The 19,898-nt window shown below is 47.6% G+C and overlaps 1 protein-coding gene across 1 annotated transcript in view; it reads left to right on the forward strand.

Annotated features, from left to right (window-relative positions):
• LOC138286985 (platelet binding protein GspB-like) overlaps positions 1-19,898 on the forward strand; it is a 63,094-nt gene that overhangs the window by 28,958 nt on the left and 14,238 nt on the right. The window contains exon 4 of the mRNA XM_069227349.1: positions 6,421-6,572. Within this exon, the coding sequence (XP_069083450.1) occupies positions 6,421-6,572 (152 nt within the window). The remainder of the gene's footprint in view (positions 1-6,420; positions 6,573-19,898) is intronic.

Genomic DNA, 19,898 nt, shown 5'->3' on the forward strand with positions numbered 1-19,898 from the left:
TCCTCCCCTGCCTTCACACCATTTTCCAAAGGGAGAGGGTGTCACACCCTCTCTCAGAGGAAGTTCTTTGTTCTGCCATCCTGGGCCAGGCCTGGCTGGACCCCAGGAGGGCAGCTGCCTGTCTGAGGGGTTGGCAGCAGCAGCAGCTGCAGTGAAACCCCAGGAAGGGCAGTCTGGCAGTACCAGGGTCTGTGCTACAGACCACTGGGATCATGGAATTGTACCAACAATGCCAGGATGGCATAGAGGGGGCAATTCCATGATCATAGACATGTTACATGGCCATATTCGGAGTTACCATGGTGAAGCTACATATAGGTAGTGACCTATATGTAGTGCACGCGTGTAATGGTGTCCCCGCACTCACAAAGTTCAGTGAATTGGCTCTGAACAATGTGGGGGCACCTTGGCTAGTGCCAGGGTGCCCTCACACTAAGTAACTTTGCACCTAACCTTTACCAGGTAAAGGTTAGACATATAGGTGACTTATAAGTTACTTAAGTGCAGTGTAAAATGGCTGTGAAATAACGTGGACGTTATTTCACTCAGGCTGCAGTGGCAGGCATGTGTAAGAATTGTCAGAGCTCCCTATGGGTGGCAAAAGAAATGCTGCAGCCCATAGGGATCTCCTTGAACCCCAATACCCTGGGTACCTCAGTACCATATACTAGGGAATTATAAGGGTGTTCCAGTAAGCCAATTTAAATTGGTAAAAATGGTCACTAGCCTGTCAGTGACAATTTGGAAAGAAATGAGAGAGCATAACCACTGAGGTTCTGATTAGCAGAGCCTCAGTGAGACAGTTAGTCACTACACAGGTAACACATTCAGGCACACTTATGAGCACTGGGGCCCTGGGTTACCAGGGTCCCAGTGACACATACAACTAAAACAACATATATACAGTGAAAAATGGGGGTAACATGCCAGGCAAGATGGTACTTTCCTACAAAGGGCACGAGTTATAGTTACCTTAGGGAGCAAGTTATAGTTACATAGTTACAGAGTTACAGATTACAGGGACGTTATAGTTAGGCTCACATTTTAAACATACAAAACCATAGAAATTCACCTATTATAGTTACGGTTAAGGTAACTGTTGGAGGCTGGCCTGGTTTGTAGTGGGTACCAATGGTACATACACCTTATAACAGGTCCAGTTATCCCTTATTAGTAGAGTGTAGTAGTGTTCTAGCAGCTTAGGCTGATAGAGGTAGCTATAGCAGAGCAGCCAAAGCTGAACTAGGAGACATGCAAAGCTCATGCAATACCACTTATATCATATAGGTACTATATCATAAGAAAGACAATACTCATAGTTACTAAAAATAAAGGTACTTTATTTTAGTGACAATGTGCCAAAAATATCTCAGTGGATATACTCCCTTAGGATGTAAGTAACATACACAAAATATACACAACTAACCAAATCAGGTAAGTAAAACAGTCTGAAAGTAGTGCAAACACTGTAAAACACAATAGGATGCAATAGGCCTAGGGGCAACACAAACCATATAATAAGTAAGTGGAATGCGAACCACAAATGCACCCCTAGGCAAGTGTAGTGTGTAGAGGGTTGCTGGGAGTGTAAGAAAACACCAAGGGTGTAAAGAAGACCCAACCCCAGGACCCAGGAAAGCAGGAGTAAAGTACTATTATTTCCCCCAAAACACACTAAAGTCGTGATAAAGGATTTTGCAGGGACCACAACAGACTGCAAAGCACTGAAGACGGGTTCCTGGACCTGAAGACCTGTAAAGGAAGGGGACCAAGTCCAAGAGTCGCTAAAGTGTCCAGGGGGGCAGGAGCCCACTAAACCCTGGATGAAGGTGCAAAATGACTGCCTCTGGTTGGAAGAAGATGCTGGTTTTGCACCAACGAAAGGAGGTAGGAGGTTCTGCTTTGTACAGAAGATGTCCCACTGTGTGCAGGTGGATGCAGAGTTTTTTCCTCAGCAAAATACTGCAAACAAGCCTTGCTACCTGCAAGAGTCGCGGTTGAAGAAAAAGGGTGCTGCCCGGGCCAAGGAAGGACCAGGATGTCGCTACTCAAGAGAGGAGACAGAGGGGGCCCTCAGCAACATAGAGAGCCCACTGAAAGGAGGAAAGCACCCACAGGAGTCCTTGAAAGGTTCCATGACACCGGAGGTCAACTCAGGGAGCTGAGCATCGCAGGACAGAGTGCTGGGGACCTAGGCTCAGCTGTGCATGCAGGATTTCTTGGAAATGTGCACTGAAGCCCTTGTAGCTACAGATCACTGTGTGCACAGGATTACTGTCTGGGGAGGGGAGGCAAGGACTTACCTCCTCCAAATTCGGACAGTTGGACCACTGGACAGTCGGGGTCACTTGGGTCCACCACCTGTGTTCCAGGGTCCATGCTTGTCAGGATGAGAGGGGACCCAGAGTACCGGTGAAGCTGTTGTTTGGTGCCTGATGGAGCAGGGGGAAGATTCAGTCGACCCACTGGAGATTTCTTCATGGCTTCCAGTGCAGGGTGAAGGCAGGTAGCCCCCAGAGCATGCACCACCAGGAAACAGTCGAGAAAGCCGGCAGGAATAGGTGCTACAATGTCTCTGGTAGTCTTTTGGCTACTTTGTTGCAGTTTTGCAGGCGTCCTGGAGCAGTCAGCGGTCGATCCTTGGCAGAAGTCAAAGAGAGAAGTGCAGAGGAGTCCGGATGGATTCTTGCAAGTCGTAATCTGATGAGAAGCCCACAGGAGAAACTCTAAATAGACCTGAGAGGAGGATTGGCGACCTACCCAGGTATGCACCTATCAGGAGGGGTCTCTGACGTCACCTGTTGGCACTGGCTACTCAGAGGCCTCCAGAGTGTCCTCACACCTCTGAAAACAACATGGTAGAGGTCTGAGACACACTGGAGGAGCTCTGGGCACCACCCCTGGGGTGGTGATGGACAGGGGAGTGGTCACTCCTCTTTCCTTTGTCCAGTTTCGTGCCAGAGCAGGGACTGGGGTTCTCTAAACTGGTGTAGACTGGCTTATGCAAGGAGGGCACCATCTGTGCCCTTCAAAGCATTTCCAGAGGCTGAGGGAGGCTACCCCTCCCCAGCCTGTAACACCTATTTCCAAAGGGAGAGGGTGTAACACCCTGCTCTCAGAGGAAATGCTTTGTTCTGCCTTCCTGGGACTGGGCTGCCCACACCCCAGGAGGGCAGAACCCTGTCAGTGAGGTGGCAGCAGCTGTAGCTGCAGTGCAAGCCTCAGAGAGCTGGTTTGGCAGTACTAGGGGTCTATAGTGGAGCCCCGAGGATGCATGTAATTCGCTCCCCAATACCATATTTGGAATGGGGGGACAGTTCCATGATCTTAGACATGTTACATGGCCATATTCAGAGTTACCAATGTGAAGCTACATATAGGTATTGACCTGTATGTAGTGCACGCGTGTAATGGTGTCCGCGCACTCACAAAGTCTGGGGAAATGGCCCTGAACTATGTGGGGGCGCCTTTGCTAGTGAAAGGGTGCCCTTACATTTAGTAACTTTGCACCTAACCTTCAGCAAGTGAAGGTTAAACATATAGGTGACTTATAAGTTACTTAAGTGCAGTGAAAATGGCTGTGAAATAACGTGTGCGTTATTTCACGCAGGCTGCAATGGCAGTCCTATGTAAGGGTTTGTCTGAGCTCCCTATGCGTGGCAAAAGAAATGCTGCAGCCCATATGGATCTCCTGGAACCCCAATGCCCTGGGCACCTAGGTACCATATACTAGGGACTTATAAAGGGGGACCAGTATGCCAATTGAAATTGGTAAATGTAGTCACTAGCCTATAGTGACAAATTTAAAGGCAGAGAGAGCATGAGCACTGAGGTTCCGATTAGCAGAGCCTCAGTGACACAGCTAGGCACTACACAGGCATACACATTCAGGCCACAAACTATGAGCACTGGGGTCCTGGCTAGCAGGATCCCAGTGCAACAGGCAAAAACATACTGACATACATGTAAAATTGGGGGTAACATGCCAAGAAAGATGTTACTTTCGTACAGTAACTATAACTTGTGCCCCCCACCTGCACAGTTTTCTTATGAAAAATTTTAGAACAAATGTTACAGTGATATTATAAATGATGTAAAAAAAGATGTCATGAGTTCTGTGCTATCACGGGTATTTAGCAGTGCATGGTGAGAGTGTGAGTTATAGTTACCTTGGGCACGAGTTATAGTTACTTGAAATAACTATAACTATAACAGGTGAATTTCTAATGTTTTGTACCTTTAAACTGAGATCCTAACTATAATGTCCATGTAACCTTTGTGTTTTTTAAAGTGAATTGCAATGTTTTTTAATTCTATTTCCTAACTATAATGTCCCTGTAGCCTTTGATTTTTGCAGTGAATTTCTAGTTTTTTTTTAATGCAAAGTAATTTGAATTATTATAGTTTAATCCAACCACTGCCGCGCACAGCCCTTGGCCGTACGTGGAAATTGGCCGCAGGGCCTCACCTGCAGCCAGGCCTACCAGCCAATCCCTACAACCACCCAACCCTGCAACATGCACTAGTTTTGGCTGTGCACTGTGAGGGTTGGGCCTCAGCAGAGGTTGAAAAGAAAGAACCCACTTGTCACAGTCACTATAAGAGATATTGTGCTAGAAAAAAGCAAGGATGCAAACACCTCCATCAAGGATAACAGATAACTTTTCAAGGGGGAAATGCAGAGAAAAAACACATACTTTGCCTTGAACATGTGCATTCAATTGGAACGATTAGTACCTTACAGAAGTGGACCTCGAACATTGAGGCACCTGCTGTGTTTATATTTGTAAGTGCTTTCCACAGAGGTTTGATTTCTGTCAAATGAGTATCATGCCAGAATTAATGCTGCCCTGTTTATTTATCTAAGAAGAGGCAACCATTTTGTGCAGAATGTCTAGCCAACTGGAATACTTTCTACTAGGTAATTAGTAAGTGCTACCTTATTGGGTATATGTATAGCGCATCTCTTCTGCTACAGCTACTGAAAAGACGCTGTGGTAATGTGTTGTGTGACCTTCTGTACCTGTAACTTTGCCAATGTTATTGTTCTTTGAGCTTCTTTATCAGATACATTTTCAAGGTGGAACTGCAGATCTGCACTTCCACCTTGAAAATATTTTTCTTTTAGTTTTTCTTCTCTGGGACTGTGGGGGGAGCCTCAAAGCCCCCTCGGCCCTAGCCGGCTCCCATCGCCACCGGGACCTGACGTTGCTCCTGCATGCAGGGAGCTGCTTTGAATATCAGCTCCCTGCTTGCGGGAGCAATAATTACATCTATTTCCCTGCATGCATGTTAGCATGCAGGGAAAGAGATGACAATGTTGCTTTCAGCAAGCAAGAACTGTTTGACAGTGCCTGATTTCTGAAAGCAGAGTTATGTTTGCGTGTGCCTGACAAGAGCTGTCAGCTCTCCCCAAGCAAAAACAAACAGCTTCCCCTCGAGGGTTGGCACCTCAGGAGGTAGCAGGAGCCGGATGTGGGGGGTGGCTGTCCCATGGCCATATAAGGCTCCACAAAGGGGCCACATGGAGGTGGTGGTCCCCGGGGCCTTGTAGGGTGCACAGGCCCCTGCATAAATAACATTTATTGCCCCGGGGAAGTGGCAGTCCCCAGGGCATGGAAGGCCGCATGGGCCCCACTGCATACATAACAATTGATTGCCCTGTGGAGGCGGTGGCCCAGGGGCTACCACGCATTCCCCCCACATACATTATATGCATTGCCCAAGGAGGTGGCGGTCCCTGGGGTGCAGGGTGCTGTTATAGGTAAATGTTGACATAGATTAAAAACGAATATTTATAAACAAAACAAACACTGACATTTGCAGTTACAGTTCAGTGATCTAACTGTAGCTTGCACCCTGCCATGAACAGCTTATTACCCCATATATTACATCAATCATGACATGATAAATTACTTCATGGATGACATAACTGATGACATCTCAAATTATATCATTGATGCCATCTCTAATGAGATCACTTATGACATCTTCAAACCTAAGGCACCTCAAATTACTCATGCTGGATAACACTGTGCAATGGTGGTAAGCATGTGAAGGGAAGACAGGGTGTGACGAAAAGGTCTATATTAAATCTTATAGTAGAGTTTTAGGAAAAAGTGTGAAAAATAGACAGATTGAGAGGTTATGGTTCCCACAGGTATCCAAACAGAGTGGTGGTGAGCCAAGGAAAGATATAAAAGGTGAGAGGGAAGGGATTCTGACAAATCGCTCAAAAGAATTATTACAAGTGTGTGGAAGGTAAACAGGGTGAGAAGGAAGGTGGTAAGCTTATGAAGGTCAGATACTGTGACAATACAAAGTTCCTTACTGATCCATCCCATAGAAGATAACCCTTATATAGATATGAGTCTCCTCATGCCATAATTAAACCAGCCTTTTAAAATCTTCTTTTCCCAGGAATGGTTCGGTAATTGCTGATTTCAAAATGGTCTTTAAAAATGGCACAGAAGTTCCTCTGCCAAAGGAAATTATGGAGTTGATCTATGAGGCGTATAAAAGTGGTGCATTTGGGGACTTGGTGATTGATCCTTCCAGCATCGTGTCCGAAGGTAGGTGAATAAATGGCCATATTGTTTTTTCTCTTGCAGTGTCGATAAAAAGGAGACAATGTGGTAGCTAAATGGGTATGAAGCACACAAAGGCTTTAGATCCACCATCTATTACATCAAAGACCATACTAACCTACAATGACAAGCTTCTGACACACTGATATAAATCTTAGGCTTTGGACATCTGCGGAAGAGGAACATGAGGAAGATCCTCCTTCCAACATGTCAAGTGTAATCAAAGTGTTTTAAATATACCAAAAGAGTGGCCCTCCAATCAAAGAACAAGATGGGAACCAACAATAAGACCCTCAGTCTACCAAGTCATGGAAAATCCGAGTCAGCAGCCTGACAACCAAAGACCATGATGGAAACCAGCAACAATAATTTGCAGATTTCACATGCTATTTACAACCCAAGGCAGCGGCCCTCCAACCTAAAATGAGATGGAAACCAACAACAGGAAGGCTGTGATTCTACATGGCATTTACAATCCAATACAAGACAGCAGGACAAAAACCAAAGAACTAGATGGAAACCAACAATAAGAAGACTCTGATTAAACGTCATTTACATTCCAAGGCAGCAGCCCAACCACCAAAGACCAAGATGAAAACCAGCAACAAGAAAAAGTTTATTCCACAAATCATTTACAATCCATGATAGCAGCCCTCCAACCAAAGAATGAGATGGAAACCAACAAAAAGGAGGCTCTGATTTTACATGGGATTTACAATTGAAGACAGCAACCCTCCACCCAATAACCTAGAGGGAAACCGCCACCAAGACGACTCTGATTCTACATTTCATTTACAATCCAAGACCGCAGCCCTCCAACTAAAGAATAAGATGGAAAACAACAACAAGAATCTGATTCCACATGTCATTTTCAAGCCAAGACAGCAGCCTAACAACCAATGACTGAGAGGGAACCCAACAACAACAAGAACCAGACCATGACATGGCATAGTGCACATTCACACTACACCCTTTTTTGAACAGGTTAAGCAGCTCAATAAAATAGAGGGCTGTGACATCATCAGTCTCAGCATCTGAACACCTCCAATTCAGAGACAGAATTGACAGTGTCAAGCTACGCAACTTACATGCCAACATTCCTAGAACAGGTAAGAGGGAGATTTAGAAAAAAAGCTTGGGGAATTTTATTTCATTTTTGCATTTAGAGTGGGAGAATGGTAAAATACATTGTTTTATTGCTTAAAAACTCAGCAGCCTCTCTAGCAGTAACCACACCTAGTAAAATTAAATGCCTCAACACTGGAATAAACCAAAACTTTAAGATTAAGAACATTTATTTGAATCACATTGAGCACGTCCTCAAAAGCTGTCTTTTACCTCATGAAGATGGGCGTGTGCTGTATAAAGCAGGCCACTGGCTCTACATCACATCACATGACCAGTCCAATGGATAAGAAGGAATCAACAGCCAGATATAAGAATATCTTGTCATAAGTTACTGGTTGTAAATTCCAACCAATATCTTTATGAACAGTACAGATTTTTAAGAACGAACGTATGTACTAATATGTCAGTCCTCAAAATCCAAATTGTAATAAGTCACGATCCTACCTACTATTCGAATATTAATAAAGTTGGTCACAAACTATGATGCACTACGGTTGGAGGCCTTCACATCAGACCACCATGTCTGTGACTCCTTTTAAATAAAAGAACCTCTTTTTGAATACATCCCATTTCCCAAAAAGGAAATGGGACTGTGTTTAAAAAGAATATTTTTTTTTTTCTAAAGTTTATTTGAGTTGTTAGTGGGCTCCTGGACTACTGCCTACTCTTCAATAATCATTTTTCCTTTAATTAACAAAGGGGAAGGGGTCTCAAGGGGACTTCTTCCCTTTTGCAATTCGGCTACTGTAGGAGGCTGGACTGGCTTGTAGTGAGTACCAAGGGGTACTTGCACCTTGCACCAGGCCCAGTTATCCCTTATTAGTGTATAGGGTGTCTAGCAGCTTAGGCTGATAGATAATGGTAGCTTAGCAGAGCAGCTTAGGCTGAACTAGGAGACGTGTGAAGCTACTACAGTACCACTTAGTGTCATATGCACAATATCATAAGAAAACACAATACACAGTTATACTAAAAATAAAGGTACTTTATTTTTATGGCAATATGCCAAAGTCTCTTAGAGTGTACCCTCAGTGAGAGGATAGGAAATATACACAAGATATATATACACAATAGCAAAAATATGCAGTATAGTCTTAGAAAACAGTGCAAACAATGTATAGTTACAATAGGATGCAATGGGGAAACATAGGGATAGGGGCAACACAAACCATATACTCCAAAAGTGGAATGCGAACCACGAATGGACCCCAAACCTATGTGACCTTGTAGAGGGTCGCTGGGACTATTAAAAAATAGTGAGAGTTAGAAAAATAACCCTCCCCAAGACCCTGAAAAGTGAGTGCAAAGTGCACTAAAGTTCCCCTAAGGACAAAGAAGTCGTGTTAGAGGAATAATGCAGGAAAGACACAAACCAGCAATGCAACAACTGTGGATTTCCAATCTAGGGTACCTGTGGAACAAGGGGACCGAGTCCAAAAGTCACAAGCAAGTCGGAGATGGGCAGATGCCCAGGAAATGCCAGCTGCGGGTGCAAAGAAGCTTCTACCTGACAGAAGAAGCTGAGGTTTCTGCAGGAACGAAAAGGGCTAGAGACTTCCCCTTTGGTGGAAGGATCCCTCTCGCCGTGGAGAGTCGTGCAGAAGTGTTTTCCCGCCGAAAGAACGCCAACAAGCCTTGCTAGCTGCAAATCGTGCGTTTGGCGTTTTTGGACGCTGCTGGGGCCCAGGAGGGACCAGGAGGTCGCAAATTGGACCTGAAGAGAGAGGGGACGTCGAGCAAGACAAAGAGCCTTCACTGAAGCAGGTAGCACCCAGAGAAGTGCCAGAAACAGGCACTACAAGGATGCGTGAAACGGTGCTCGCCGAAGTTGCACAAAGGAGTCCCACGTCGCCGGAGACCAACTTAGAAAGTCGTGCAATGCAGGTTAGAGTGCCGTGGACCCAGGCTTGGTTGTGCACAAAGGATTTCCGCCGGAAGTGCACAGGGGCCGGAGTAGCTGCAAAGTCGCGGTTCCCAGCAATGCAGCCCAGCGAGGTGAGGCAAGGACTTACCTCCACCAAACTTGGACTGAAGAGTCACTGGACTGTGGGGGTCACTTGGACAGAGTCGCTGGATTCGAGGGACCTCGCTCGTCGTGCTGAGAGGAGACCCAAGGGACCGGTAATGCAGCTTTTTGGTGCCTGCGGTTGCAGGGGGAAGATTCCGTCGACCCACGGGAGATTTCTTCGGAGCTTCTGGTGCAGAGAGGAGGCAGGCTACCCCCACAGCATGCACAAGCAGGAAAACAGTCGAGAAGGCGGCAGGATCAGCGTTACAGAGTTGCAGTAGTCGTCTTTGCTACTATGTTGCAGGTTTGCAGGCTTCCAGCGCGGTCAGCAGTCGATTCCTTATCAGAAGGTGAAGAGAGAGATGCAGAGGAACTCGGATGAGCTCTTGCATTCGTTATCTGAAGTTTCCCCAGAGACAGAGACCCTAAATAGCCAGAAAAGAGGGTTTGGCTACCTAGGAGAGAGAATAGGCTACTAACACCTGAAGGAGCCTATCAGCAGGAGTCTCTGACGTCACCTGGTGGCACTGGCCACTCAGAGCAGTCCAGTGTGCCAGCAGCACCTCTGTTTCCAAGATGGCAGAGGTCTGGAGCACACTGGAGGAGCTCTGGACACCTCCCAGGGGAGGTGCAGGTCAGGGGAGTGGTCACTCCCCTTTCCTTTGTCCAGTTTCGCGCCAGAGCAGGGGCTAAGGGGTCCCTGAACCGGTGTAGACTGGCTTATGCAGAATTGGGCACATCTGTGCCCAAGAAAGCATTTCCAGAGGCTGGGGGAGGCTACTCCTCCCCTGCCTTCACACCATTTTCCAAAGGGAGAGGGTGTCACACCCTCTCTCAGAGGAAGTTCTTTGTTCTGCCATCCTGGGCCAGGCCTGGCTGGACCCCAGGAGGGCAGATGCCTGTCTGAGGGGCTGGCAGCAGCAGCAGCTGCAGTGAAACCCCAGGAAGGGCAGTTTGGCAGTACCAGGGTCTGTGCTACAGACCACTGGGATCATGGGATTGTGCCAACTATGCCAGGATGGCATAGAGGGGGCAATTCCATGATCATAGACATGTTACATGGCCATATTCGGAGTTACCATTGTGAAGCTACATATAGGTAGTGACCTATATGTAGTGCACGCGTGTAATGGTGTCCCCGCACTCACAAAGTTCAGGGAATTGGCTCTGAACAATGTGGGGGCACCTTGGCTAGTGCCAGGGTGCCCTCACACTAAGTAACTTTGCACCTAACCTTTACCAGGTAAAGGTTAGACATATAGGTGACTTATAAGTTACTTAAGTGCAGTGTAAAATGGCTGTGAAATAACGTGGACGTTATTTCACTCAGGCTGCAGTGGCAGGCCTGTGTAAGAATTGTCAGAGCTCCCTATGGGTGGCAAAAGAAATGCTGCAGCCCATAGGGATCTCCTGGAACCCCAATACCCTGGGTACCTCAGTACCATATACTAGGGAATTATAAGGGTGTTCCAGTAAGCCAATGTAAATTGGTAAAAATGGTCACTAGCCTGTTAGTGACAATTTGGAAAGAAATGAGAGAGCATAACCACTGAGGTTCTGATTAGCAGAGCCTCAGTGAGACAGTTAGTCACTACACAGGTAACACATTCAGGCACACTTATGAGCACTGGAGCCCTGGGTTACCAGGGTCCGAGTGACACATACAACTAAAACAACATATATACAGTGAAAAATGGGGGTAACAGTCTTCATTGTCTAAGTGGAAATATCTGGAGAGTCCATCTGCATTGGAGTGGCTACTCCCAGGTCTATGTTCCACTGTATAGTCCATTCCCTGTAGGGATATGGACCACCTCAACAATTTAGGATTTTCACCTTTCATTTGTTTTAGCCAAAGTAGAGGTTTGTGGTCTGTCTGAACAATGAAGTGAGTGCCAAACAGGTATGGCCTCAACTTCTTCAGAGCCCAGACCACAGCAAAGGCCTCCCTCTCAATGGCAGACCAACGCTTTTCTCTAGGAGTCAACCTTCTACTAATAAAAGCAACATGTTGATCCTGGCCCTCAGAATTAAGTTGTGATAGGACTGCCCCTACTCCTAATTCAGATGCATCAGTTTGGACATAGAATTTTTTAGAGTAACAAGGGCTTTTCAGGACAGGTGCAGAGCACATGGCCTGCTTCAGCTCCTCAAAAGCTTTCTGACAGTTTGCTGTCCATAGTACCTTTTTAGGCATTTTCTTGGATGTGAGGTCATTAAGAGGGGCTGCAATGGAGCCATAGTTCTTAATGAACCTCCTGTAATACCCAGTGAGGCCTAGGAAGGCTCTCACCTGAGTCTGAGTGGTAGGGGGAACCCAATCAATAATAGTTTGGATTTTCCCCTGAAGTGGTGCAATCTGTTCCCCACCAACAAGGTGTCCCAGATAAACCACCTTACCCTGCCATATCTGGCACTTTGAAGCCTTGATAGTGAGGCCTGCCTTTTGCAGGGCCTCCAAAACTTTCCATAGGTGGACCAGGTGATCATCCCAGCTGGAGCTAAAGACAGCTATATCGTCCAAATATGCTGCACTGAAAGCTTCCAGCCCTTGCAGGACTGTGTTCACCAACCTCTGAAAAGTGGCAGGTGCATTTTTCAAACCAAAAGGCATTACAGTAAACTGGTAATGTCCTCCAATGGTAGAAAATGCAGTCTTAGGTTTAGCATCTTCTGACAATTTGATCTGCCAATACCCTGCAGTCAAATCAAAAGTGCTTAGATACTTGGCAGATGCCAGTGTATCTATGAGCTCATCTGCCCTGGGTATAGGGTGAGCATCAGTTTTGGTTACCAAGTTGAGACCTCTATAGTCTACACAAAACCGCATTTCCTTCTTTCCATCTTTGGAATGGGGTTTTGGTACCAGTACCACAGGAGAAGCCCATGGACTGTCAGAGTGCTCAACCACTCCTAGTTCTAACATTTTCTGGACCTCTTGCTTTATGCAGTCCCTGACATGGTCAGGCTGCCTATAGATCTTACCTTTGACAGGTAAACTGTCTCCAGTATCTATAGTGTGCTCACACCAAGAAGTGGTACCTGGCACAGTAGAGAGGAGTTCAGAGAATTGATCTAGGAGATTTATGCAATTGTCTTTCTGCTCAGCAGTAAGACAATCAGCCAAAACTACACCTTCCACAAGAGCATCTTGATCTGTGGAAGAGAAGAGATCAGGTAGAGGATCACTGTCTTCTTCCTGTCCCTCATCAGTTGCCATGAGCAGGGTGAGATCAGCCCTGTCATAATAGGGTTTCAGGCGGTTGACATGGAGCACTCTAAGGGGACTCCTGGCAGTGCCTAAGTCAACTAAATAGGTGACTTCTCCCTTCTTTTCAACAATTGTGTGGGGACCGCTCCATTTATCTTGGAGTGCTCTTGGGGCCACAGGCTCCAAGACCCACACTTTCTGCCCTGGTTGGTACTGAACCAAAACAGCCTTCTGATCATGCCATTGCTTCTGGAGCTCTTGGCTGGCCTGAAGGTTTTTACTGGCCTTTTTCATGTACTCAGCCATCCTTGATCTGAGGCCAAGTACATAATCCACAATATCCTGCTTAGGAGCTTTTAAAGGTTGTTCCCAACCCTCCTTTACAAGTGTGAGTGGACCCCTAACAGGGTGTCCAAAAAGAAGTTCAAAGGGGCTGAAGCCCACTCCTTTCTGGGGTACCTCCCTGTAGGCAAAAAGGAGGCATGGTAGGAGGATATCCCATCTCCTGCGGAGTTTTTCAGGGAGACCCATAATCATGCCTTTGAGAGTTTTATTAAATCTCTCCACCAGTCCATTTGTTTGTGGATGATAGGGTGTTGTGAACTTGTACGTTACACCACACTCCTTCCACATGGCCTTTAAGTATGCAGACATGAAATTGCTTCCTCTGTCTGATACTACTTCCTTTGGGAAGCCCACCCTGGAAAATATTCCCAGGAGGGCCTTTGCCACTGCAGGAGCTGTAGTGGTCCTTAAAGGAATAGCTTCAGGATATCTTGTGGCATGGTCCACTACCACCAAGATAAACCTATTGCCTGAAGCAGTTGGAGGGTCAAGGGGGCCAACTATGTCAACCCCTACCCTTTCAAAGGGAACCCCAACCACAGGCAGTGGGATAAGGGGTGCCTTTGGGGTGCCACCTGTCTTGCCACTGGCTTGACAGGTTTCACAGGACTTACAAAATTCTTTTGTGTCCTCAGACATCATAGGCCAATGAAACAGGGGAACAAGCCTGTCCCAAGTTTTCATTTGTCCTAGATGCCCAGCTAAGGGAATGTCATGTGCCAGTGTTAGGAGGAACTTTCTGTACTCCTGAGGAATCACTAATCTCCTGGCAGCTCCAGCTTTAGGATCCCTATGCTCAGTGTACAAGAGGTTGTCCTCCCAGTAAACTCTGTGAGAGTCACTGACATCCCCATTAGCCTGTTTGACAGCTTGCTGTCTGAGACCCTCTAATGTGGGACAGGTTTGCTGTGCCACACTCAGCTCCTCTCTGGCAGGCCCCCCTTCACCCAAAAGCTCAGCAGTGTCTGCTTCCAGCTCCTCTGGTGTAGGTTCTGCACAGGGAGGGAATTCTTCTTCCTCAGAAGTTGAATCCACTGTAGAGGGAGGGATAGTAGGAAGTGCTTTGCTTCTACTAGCCCTAGCTTTAGGGAGCACTTGGTCCATTGTTCCAGGATCCAAACTTCCCTGTCCTTTTTGCTTTTTGGCCTGAGCCCTTGTCAAAGCAAAAATATGCCCTGGAATGCCCAGCATTGCTGCATGGGCCTCCAACTCCACATCTGACCAAGCTGATGTCTCCAAATCATTCCCTAATAGACAGTCTACAGGTAAATCTGAAGCTACCACAACTTTCTTTGGCCCAGTTACCCCCCCCCAGTTGAGATTTACAACAGCCATGGGGTGGCTTTGTGTTATGTTGTGAGCATCGGTTACTTGGTACTGGTGTCCAAGTATGTGTTGTTCAGGGTGCACCAGTTCCTCAATCACCATTGTGACACTGGCACCTGTGTCCCTGTAGGCCTGGACCTCAACACCATTTATTAGGGTTAGTTGCTTGTACTTCTCCAAGTTATGGGGGCAAGCAACCAAAGTGGCTAAATCAATAGCCCCTTCAGAGACTAAAGTAGCCTCTGTGGTCTCCCTAATCAGACCAACCCCAACTAAGTTACCAATAGTGAGCCCAGCTACTCCCTTGGATTGGCTATTAGTAGGTTTGCTCCCACCACCACTGCTATTAGTAGGGACACTAGGTGTAGCAGTAGGGGTTGTAGTGGTAGGAGCTGTGGTGCCTTTCTTTGGACAACTGGGATCTGTTGTCCAATGGCCTTTTATTTTACATAAATAGCACCATGGTTTCTTTTCCTTGTTCTGATTAAAGGAGGATTTGGACCCACCACCCCCACCAGAGTGTTTTTGTGGGCCTGATGAAGACTCATTTTTAGATTTGTCCCCACCCTTGTCTGAAGACTTACTATCCTTCTTTTTGTTGCCATCTTTGTCACCCCCTGTATGAACTTTTCTGTTCACTCTTGTTCTGACCCATTTGTCTGCCTTCTTTCCCAATTCTTGGGGAGAGGTCAGATCAGAGTCCACCAAGTACTGGTGCAACAAATCAGACACACAATTATTAAGAATATGCTCTCTCAGGATTAAGTTATACAGGCTGTCATAATCAGTAACTTTACTGCCATGTAACCACCCCTCCAAGGCCTTCACTGAATGGTCAATAAAATCAACCCAGTCTTGTGAAGACTCCTTTTTGGTCTCTCTGAACTTTATCCTGTACTGTTCAGTGGTTAAGCCATAACCATCCAGGAGTGCATTCTTAAGAACTTGGAAATTATTAGCATCATTTTCTTTCACAGTAAGGAGCCTATCCCTACCTTTTCCACTAAATGATAGCCATAGGATAGCAGCCCACTGCCTTTGAGGGACATCCTGTACAACACAGGCCCTCTCAAGTGCAGCAAACCACTTGTTAATGTCATCCCCCTCCTTATAAGGGGGAACTATCTTGTGCAGATTCCTGGAATCATGCACTTTTGCAGGATGACTATGGGGAATACTGCTGCTGCCACCCATGTAGGAGGCTGGACTGGCTTGTAGTGAGTACCAAGGGGTACTTGCACCTTGCACCAGGCCCAGTTATCCCTTATTAGTGTATAGGGTGTCTAGCAGCTTAGGCTGATAGATAATGGTAGCTTAGCAGAGCAGCTTAGGCTGAACTAGGAGACGTGTGAAGCTACTACAGTACCACTTAGTGTCATATGCACAATATCATAAGAAAACACAATACACAGTTATACTAAAAATAAAGGTACTTTATTTTTATGGCAATATGCCAAAGTCTCTTAGAGTGTACCCTCAGTGAGAGGATAGGAAATATACACAAGATATATATACACAATAGCAAAAATATGCAGTATAGTCTTAGAAAACAGTGCAAACAATGTATAGTTACAATAGGATGCAATGGGGAAACATAGGGATAGGGGCAACACAAACCATATACTCCAAAAGTGGAATGCGAACCACGAATGGACCCCAAACCTATGTGACCTTGTAGAGGGTCGCTGGGACTATTAGAAAATAGTGAGAGTTAGAAAAATAACCCTCCCCAAGACCCTGAAAAGTGAGTGCAAAGTGCACTAAAGTTCCCCTAAGGACAAAGAAGTCGTGTTAGAGGAATAATGCAGGAAAGACACAAACCAGCAATGCAACAACTGTGGATTTCCAATCTAGGGTACCTGTGGAACAAGGGGACCGAGTCCAAAAGTCACAAGCAAGTCGGAGATGGGCAGATGCCCAGGAAATGCCAGCTGCGGGTGCAAAGAAGCTTCTACTGGACAGAAGAAGCTGAGGTTTCTGCAGGAACGAAAAGGGCTAGAGACTTCCCCTTTGGTGGACGGATCCCTCTCGCCGTGGAGAGTCGTGCAGAAGTGTTTTCCCGCCGAAAAAACGCCAACAAGCCTTGCTAGCTGCAAATCGTGCGTTTGGCGTTTTTGGACGCTGCTGGGGCCCAGGAGGGACCCGGAGGGGCCAGGAGGTCGCAAATTGGACCTGAAGAGAGAGGGGACGTCGAGCAAGACAAAGAGCCCTCACTGAAGCAGGTAGCACCCGGAGAAGTGCCAGAAACAGGCACTACGAGGATGCGTGAAACGGTGCTCGCCGAAGTTGCACAAAGGAGTCCCACGTCGCCGGAGACCAACTTAGAAAGTCGTGCAATGCAGGTTAGAGTGCCGTGGACCCAGGCTTGGCTGTGCACAAAGGATTTCCGCCAGAAGTGCACAGGGGCCGGAGTAGCTGCAAAGTCGCGGTTCCCAGCAACGCAGCCCAGCGAGGTGAGGCAAGGACTTACCTCCACCAAACTTGGGCTGAAGAGTCACTGGACTGTGGGGGTCACTTGGACAGAGTCGCTGGATTCGAGGGACCTCGCTCGTCGTGCTGAGAGGAGACCCAAGGGACCGGTAATGCAGCTTTTTGGTGCCTGCGGTTGCAGGGGGAAGATTCCGTCGACCCACGGGAGATTTCTTCGGAGCTTCTGGTGCAGAGAGGAGGCAGGCTACCCCCACAGCATGCACAAGCAGGAAAACAGTCGAGAAGGCGGCAGGATCAGCGTTACAGAGTTGCAGTAGTCGTCTTTGCTACTATGTTGCAGGTTTGCAGGCTTCCAGCGCGGTCAGCAGTCGATTCCTTATCAGAAGGTGAAGAGAGAGATGCAGAGGAACTCGGATGAGCTCTTGCATTCGTTATCTGAAGTTTCCCCAGAGACAGAGACCCTAAATAGCCAGAAAAGAGGGTTTGGCTACCTAGGAGAGAGGATAGGCTACTAACACCTGAAGGAGCCTATCAGCAGGAGTCTCTGACGTCACCTGGTGGCACTGGCCACTCAGAGCAGTCCAGTGTGCCAGCAGCACCTCTGTTTCCAAGATGGCAGAGGTCTGGAGCACACTGGAGGAGCTCTGGACACCTCCCAGGGGAGGTGCAGGTCAGGGGAGTGGTCACTCCCCTTTCCTTTGTCCAGTTTCGCGCCAGAGCAGGGGCTAAGGGGTCCCTGAACCGGTGTAGACTGGCTTATGCAGAATTGGGCACATCTGTGCCCAAGAAAGCATTTCCAGAGGCTGGGGGAGGCTACTCCTCCCCTGCCTTCACACCATTTTCCAAAGGGAGAGGGTGTCACACCCTCTCTCAGAGGAAGTTCTTTGTTCTGCCATCCTGGGCCAGGCCTGGCTGGACCCCAGGAGGGCAGATGCCTGTCTGAGGGGTTGGCAGCAGCTGCAGTGAAACCCCAGGAAGGGCAGTTTGGCAGTACCAGGGTCTGTGCTACAGACCACTGGGATCATGGGATTGTGCCAACTATGCCAGGATGGCATAGAGGGGGCAATTCCATGATCATAGACATGTTACATGGCCATATTCGGAGTTACCATTGTGAAGCTACATATAGGTAGTGACCTATATGTAGTGCACGCGTGTAATGGTGTCCCCGCACTCACAAAGTTCAGGGAATTGGCTCTGAACAATGTGGGGGCACCTTGGCTAGTGCCAGGGTGCCCTCACACTAAGTAACTTTGCACCTAACCTTTACCAGGTAAAGGTTAGACATATAGGTGACTTATAAGTTACTTAAGTGCAGTGTAAAATGGCTGTGAAATAACGTGGACGTTATTTCACTCAGGCTGCAGTGGCAGGCCTGTGTAAGAATTGTCAGAGCTCCCTATGGGTGGCAAAAGAAATGCTGCAGCCCATAGGGATCTCCTGGAACCCCAATACCCTGGGTACCTCAGTACCATATACTAGGGAATTATAAGGGTGTTCCAGTAAGCCAATGTAAATTGGTAAAAATGGTCACTAGCCTGTTAGTGACAATTTGGAAAGAAATGAGAGAGCATAACCACTGAGGTTCTGATTAGCAGAGCCTCAGTGAGACAGTTAGTCACTACACAGGTAACACATTCAGGCACACTTATGAGCACTGGGGCCCTGGGTTACCAGGGTCCCAGTGACACATACAACTAAAACAACATATATACAGTGAAAAATGGGGGTAACATGCCAGGCAAGATGGTACTTTCCTACAGCTACCAACTCCTTTGAGGTCTAGGTAACTTGTCAATGTTTTGCAACCAGATTATGGCTGAAAAACTTTGACACATCCTTGCTGTGATCTATTGAAAGCCATCCTCTGAACCAAGCTTTTGTTTCCATCCATCGGTACCTGTGACCCCGGGGTCCCTCCGCCACTAGGCTGGTGGGAGGGATGGGGTGCGTGCCATTGGGAAGCTGCCTCCACCATGTGCAGTGTGGCATGGGGGCTTCCACCTCTTGCCCTGCCTTGCCTTGTGCAGGGATGGAGGCATGACCCCACCCAAGTCAGAAGGGTCATCAGATGGCTGGAGAGGGTACCTGTGGAACCGCCTGACGACAAGAAGCCAATCTGTGGCTCGAGGAAGGAACCTCCTGTGTGCTAGCCTTGTCGTTGGCTGCTGCCCAGGCACTCTGGTCACCAGGTCGCACTGAGTCACCTGGTCGCTGAGGTGGGTGACCAGATGACTGGCCTGTGGCTGTCGACCATATGGCTGGGGTCCCAAGCGGCTAACTCTGACTATAGTCCTCCCCCCCCCCAGGTTCTGTAAGCCCACACTATGCGGGTGCTTAATAGTTGAGAAAAAATAGCTTTCCAGGCAGGCCAAGGGGATAGGGAGGTTGGTTGGGGGCTGAACACTCCTTATTACAACCATGTTTGGGCACTAGGAAGGTGGCCAATGGACTGGGGGTGACAGTCCCTACCCAGGAATTGATGGCTGCAGACTGTGGAGAACCCTTATGCACTTCCAGGGAGTGGAGACTCGACCCAGCGTGAACGCTCAGCCATTACCGGTCCAGGGTGGTATTGGACCGGGGAGGAGTTTGGGGTTCTTGTGGGCTAGACAACTCCCATAATCCCCCATCATAGGCAGGTGAAGCCATGGCTCCATGTACCAGGCAGGGCCACCTTCTGTACCTGGGTCAGGGTGTTGTAGGACCAGGGAGGAGTCTGGGGCTCCTGAAAGCTGGACGGCTGCTGTTTTACCCCTATGAACGCCAGGCAAAGCCATGGCTTTCAGCGGGCACACTTGTGGCCTCAGATTCCACTAGAGGGAACCTTTTGATGAATGAGACATTGTCAAAAGAGTCACAG

Source organism: Pleurodeles waltl, chromosome 4_1 (genome assembly GCF_031143425.1).
Source record: "Pleurodeles waltl isolate 20211129_DDA chromosome 4_1, aPleWal1.hap1.20221129, whole genome shotgun sequence".
Classification (NCBI taxonomy): Eukaryota; Metazoa; Chordata; class Amphibia; order Caudata; family Salamandridae; genus Pleurodeles; species Pleurodeles waltl.